Genomic DNA, 5,194 nt, shown 5'->3' on the forward strand with positions numbered 1-5,194 from the left:
CCTCGAAGCGAGCATAGAAAGTGTTCAGCTCGTCTGCCAGAGTCACGGCCGCGTTCGTCATACCGGTTGTTGGTGCTTTATAGTCCGTTATTGTCCTTGTTGGAGTTGTGACTCTAGTTTCCTCCCGTAGCGCTGCTTCGCCTCTTTCACCGCCCTCCGCACGTTATATGACGCGGCTTTGTACGGGTCCATGTCCCCCGTCATGAGTCCCGTGTTCACTGCCCAGCAGGGGTGTTACCTTACCTGTGTGTGTGCGCGCAGGGGGACAAAGGCTGGGTGAGGAGAATGGAGAGTCGAGCGTTTCTGAGCCTGCTCGGCATCAGCGTGGGTCCAGATCTGTACAGAGCGCGCTCAGACGCACACCTGAGTTCTGCACACGTGAAACAGCTGAGTGAACAGAGCATGAGTCAGTGAAAGGTGATGTCTGTAGATGTTCTCTGTTCTCCAGCCAGCAGTACAACAACCACATCACTGTCACGCTACCAGCAACAGCAGTCGTTAACGTCCTGTCCACGGACACACCATAAGGAGGAGCTCTTCCTGTCATCAGGCTTGGAGGGAATGAGACATGGACTCATCCACAGGGGCTTTGTCTACACCGAGCTGCTCTCTAGCTCACAGTCACAGTCTGAGGAACGAGACAGGGATCGAACCTGCAGCCATCCCGTCCACAGACGCCTGCTTAGAATCAGTCTTCTAAACATGTTTTGGACCATTTAGAAACCGTGCACGAGATTCAGGAAACACATGTCACTGTGCAGGAAGTGGGAAACTGTGATGGGGAGCAGCTGTGTTCTTTGAGGACGGTGTCCTGTAAGGAAAGCTGTTCTGCAGCAGGTGGAGTGGAACACGACGGACTCTGAAGGAACTCGGTGGTTTGCTCCATCGTGGTGAAATCTGTCAGAGAGCCCTGACAGAAACTGGAGTCTGTGGATCTGACACTGCACTGACTGTTTCCTGCAAAGAAACCAACGAAGCTCAGACAGCAGGACCTGGCTGGAAACGGATCTGTGAGCGTGACAGAGAGGACCTTCCACTCGGCAACCTGCTCCTATAGTTCGTCTGAAGAGCGTCCAGCTGCTGCAAACACTCATAATGACCCCACTTCCACACATTAGCTGTACATTTCCTCTCTATAAACAGCACTGTTTCCCCTCGGGCTTCCTGCAAGCTTATCTTTGCCTACAGAACCGCCATCTCCACGGTGCCAGGCGAATGCCTCATGAGCTCCAATGTTTCTGCAGGACGAGCGGGAGGATCCGCCTGTGCCCTGACAAAGACGTCTGACAGACCCGCCCGAGGCTCTCTAAAGTTAATCCTGACACTTCGAACACACGAGAATAAACTTCTGTCTTTTGTTTGGACCCAGCAGCTGCTTCAAAACTCCAAAGATCAGCTCAAACACGCAGCATGATCCTGTTTATAGACGGACAGTGAGAAGGTTGAATGACAGAACATTTTCCCTCAAAGGATCTCTTTAAAGTTTCATTCAAAGCACCAAAGGGCCTGATTGGTTCCTCTGTTTCACAGCGCTCCACCGTTATCCAAAAAACCCTGAAATCAGCAAACTTCATGGAAACGGCCTCGAAATAAACCCAATGAAAAGCATAAACAGGTGAGCTGGGGTTACCTGTCGATTTCTCCCGGCTCGCTGCAGGTGGAGCGGCGGGAGTTTGAAGCCAGCGACGAAGAGGAGGAAGCCGGGAGCGAGTTGGCGGAGTGGAGGGACGCACGTGAGGAGTACGAATTGGAGGAAGAGCCCGAGGAGGTGTGGGTGGAGTCCAGAGGCCTGGAAAGCAGCAGTGAGGACGGCATGCACAGCCATGTCTCCAGGTCGGAGAACTTGGAGTAGCTCAGCATCTCCAGGACGCTGCGGGAGGAAGGAGGTGGAGTTACAAAGGAATCGACACCACAGCAAAGGATAAACAGGTTAATGAAAACCAATCAGCCCCTGAGAATTTGGCTCACCTTTCCTCTCCCACTCCTGGGATGTCATCTTTCTCATCAGCGGTTTGAAAGATGCAGGAAGTCCGGGAGTCACGCGATGACAGCAAAACACAGGAGTTATCAGAATCCACGGACATCTTCGGCCATATCTGCGGGACATCAAAGAGGGGGAGTTAAAAAAACAACCTTCACACAGGTGTGCAGCAGCTCTCTGTGTACCTGGTGTTTCCCACTAAGACTTCTGTATGCAGCTTCCCAGGCTTAGTTTCTGCAGGTTAGCCCGTTTGTGTGCGTTAGTCCTGCCTGACATCATTACCTACCAGCCTGTTAGCCAGGTAGTGGTTTTTGTGACTGCATGTAGGCCTGCACTCTCTACAAGGTCACGCTGTATGAGAGTCTCACCTGGTTAAAGAAATGTTAACAGACATTTGTTTAACTTACTGTCCCTGTTAACAATCCTACAAATTCACTCTGCTAATAAAGAAATGTTACTTAAACGGAAGCTTGTAGCATTGGCTTGTTAGTGCTGCGTACTAGCGCACGCAGGCTTTCACGTGAAGACAGTCACACAGCGATAAAAAGAAACAAAAAATGTCAAGAAGCTGTTGTGTTATTAGCTCCAACAGCCGGTCGCATGACAGCCACGGGAAGCCGACGGTAAAGAGATCGTTGTTATCGGATTCCGTCGTGGAAGAAAAATAGTTCAAACCGAGTTTCCGAAGTAACAAAGAGGCGACGGACGGCCTGGATTGCAGCCGTTCGAAGAGCAAATATAACGTCCCAGAACGCTCCAGCTCACAGGTCAGTCTGCTCCAAGCATTCCCACAGAGGTCAGTCTGCTGTTGTAGTTATTACGTCGTTTATCATAATTGGTGATGTAGGTTACAAATAAGTCTTAATTTGAATTGAATTAGTTGCTTTGCTGCTTTGTTCATGGTGGCTTTGCGGGCTAATGTTTGTTGTGCTTTGTAGGAAAAGCAGCCTACAAAATGCTGGGATGCGATCCAGACTGGGCCCCTCTATCAGCCTGGGTTTCAAGTTGCTACCACAGCCAGATCTGATTGGTTAAGAGAGAGAGCGAGATCAAAACAGCCACGTCTGCATATATGTGCCCAAGTGTTGTATGAAGCAAGTGATGAATAACTGTCTCAGTTTGTTGTTTGATGTTTTGTTTTTGCATTGTTGATTTGTTTTTCAGCGAAGCAGCTAATAAAGCTGATGGATTTTTACAATGTTGCCTCTTTGCTGTGAGATTCTGTAACAGAATGAAACAATGATGCCAGTAATAAATAAAGACAATGAATTGAATGAATTACCAAACCTGAAACGACACATAGATGCGTTGGCCTGTAACAGCAGCTGTGAGATGGAGTCGTCCAAACCACCAAAGTAAACTGGAGCTGGGCTTGTTGCAGGATCTGATGTTACTAAACATGTTGTGAGTGTGTGCGCTCTCACTTAGGACCATATAATAATAAATGTGTGCGTGATGAAAGTTGTGCAGCACGCTGACGTCCTTACTCCACTCTGTGCTCGTGTGGGTCTGACCCTTTCACTCCTTTGATTTCTTCCTCGTACTTTCTTTGACTCTTCGTCACGTCTGTCTTCGTGCGGAGCTGCCGAGTTCTCCGTCGTTTTGTACAGAACTGTTTTTGGGGCAAATAAAATGCAAGTGGGGATTAAAACCGCAGAATTAATGGTTACCGGTGCTGGAAATGCTGGCGCTTGATGCAGTGTTTTGACTTTGTTGCCACTCGTACCCACAATGCAACGCACGAAAGTCACGTGGTCTGTCGATCTCATAACACTACTTTGGTAATTGTGTTAGCTGGTGAACTACTGTTAAGAAACTCGTCTTCATTAATTAGTTATTGCAGAATTACAATATCCAGAATGTGGAGTTCTAAGTTGAATTAGCAGGTTTCATCTTATAAATTAGCTGTTTAATTAGTAATGCTGCTTGTTACTTTGGTTGACAGTATCTTACGGGTCAAACCAGTTAGTTGGTTAGCTGGTAAGTGGTGGTAACAGTCACACTGCATGGCAGTCAGATGATATTAGCTAACATTAGAATAGAATAATCATTTAATTGTCCCACAAGGGGAAATTTGGTTCAGCTTGTAATGCTTTGTTCATGCTGTTAGCTAGCATAGTGGAAAAACTAGTTAATGGAGAGCCAGCCATGTTGTCATGGCAACCAATGGTACCACTGTATGTGCAGTGTTGGGGAGTAACGGAATACATGTACCGCCGTTACGTATTTAAAATACAAAATACGAGTAACTGTATTCCGTTACAGTTACCGTTTAAAAAGGTGGTATTCAGAATACAGTTACTTTGTTGAAATAAATGGATTACACGGCGGTACTTCCCTGTTTCATATTGTGGCGGGTCAGGACTGTTTGGTTTTGTTTGACAGCTACGTTCTGTTGTTCCAGGCGGCAGCGTTACGGTTGCCATGGTTACAGGGTGACGCTCTCTCTCTGCGTGTTTCCTGGGTGAGAGAGCGCCTTTTTGTTGTTGTTGTTGTGCTAAGCTAACAGGCAGAATGCTACAGACATAGCCCTAAAGAACGTAGCCTCATGGACAGTGTAGTCCGTGCTGCAGGGAGAATGGACCGCCATACCCGTTATGTGTCTGTGAGCAAGAGGAGGGAGAAAAAGGAAAAGTACGAGCTGTCATCGAGCAAAAACGGGAGCTGGAAGCATGCAAATATAATAATAACCACTGCAGCCAAGACGAGTGCCTGTTTTAAGTAAGCTATTAAGACTCGACTGTACACCGTGTTCGTGTTTTCCTCCGAAAACAATAAGTTCTGTTGGAGCAGCCTTTCAACGCCTCTCTCTGTCTCTCGCTAGCAAAGTTGACCCAGACAACAAAGTAAAGCTAGTTTTCAGCTACGAGCCCGACAGGGACCCCGATGTATTAGCCAGAGGTCCCTTTACTACAGTTCGGAGCCGCGGACCTTCAGTAATAGTAATAAATAACACAGCAATAGTACATTCACGTTGTTGTAAACAGCATGATAATATATTAAGTAATCCAAAGTATTCAGAATATGTTACTCTCATTGAGTAACATAACGGAATACGTTACAGAATACATTTTGGGGCATGTATTCTGTAATCTGTAGTGGAATACATTTTAAAAGTAACCTTCCCAACACTGTGTATGTGTAAAACAGGCTAATTTAAAGTCTAATTTCTAAACAGGCTAATTTAAAGTCTAATTTCTAAACAGGCTAATT

The 5,194-nt window shown here is 46.8% G+C and overlaps 1 protein-coding gene across 4 annotated transcripts in view; it reads right to left on the reverse strand.

Annotated features, from left to right (window-relative positions):
- ankfn1 (ankyrin repeat and fibronectin type III domain containing 1) overlaps positions 1-5,194 on the reverse strand; it is a 114,612-nt gene that overhangs the window by 108,021 nt on the left and 1,397 nt on the right. For 2 of the 4 annotated variants that reach the window (XM_014340894.2, XM_042213149.1), the window contains exons 1-3: positions 3,469-4,255; positions 1,969-2,096; positions 1,631-1,870 (exon numbers count right to left, since the gene is read on the reverse strand). In XM_014340894.2, coding sequence (XP_014196380.2) covers positions 1,631-1,870; positions 1,969-2,096; positions 3,469-3,750 — 650 coding nt within the window. In that variant the 5' untranslated portion in view covers positions 3,751-4,255. Of the gene's footprint in view, positions 1-1,630; positions 1,871-1,968; positions 2,097-3,468; positions 4,256-5,194 lie in introns of those variants that run through there. The other 2 variants (XM_014340892.2, XM_014340893.2) reach the window with 2 other exon arrangements.

This window comes from Haplochromis burtoni, unplaced genomic scaffold (genome assembly GCF_018398535.1).
Source record: "Haplochromis burtoni strain Fernald_Lab_line unplaced genomic scaffold, NCSU_Asbu1 Contig_422, whole genome shotgun sequence".
Taxonomy (NCBI): Eukaryota; Metazoa; Chordata; class Actinopteri; order Cichliformes; family Cichlidae; genus Haplochromis; species Haplochromis burtoni.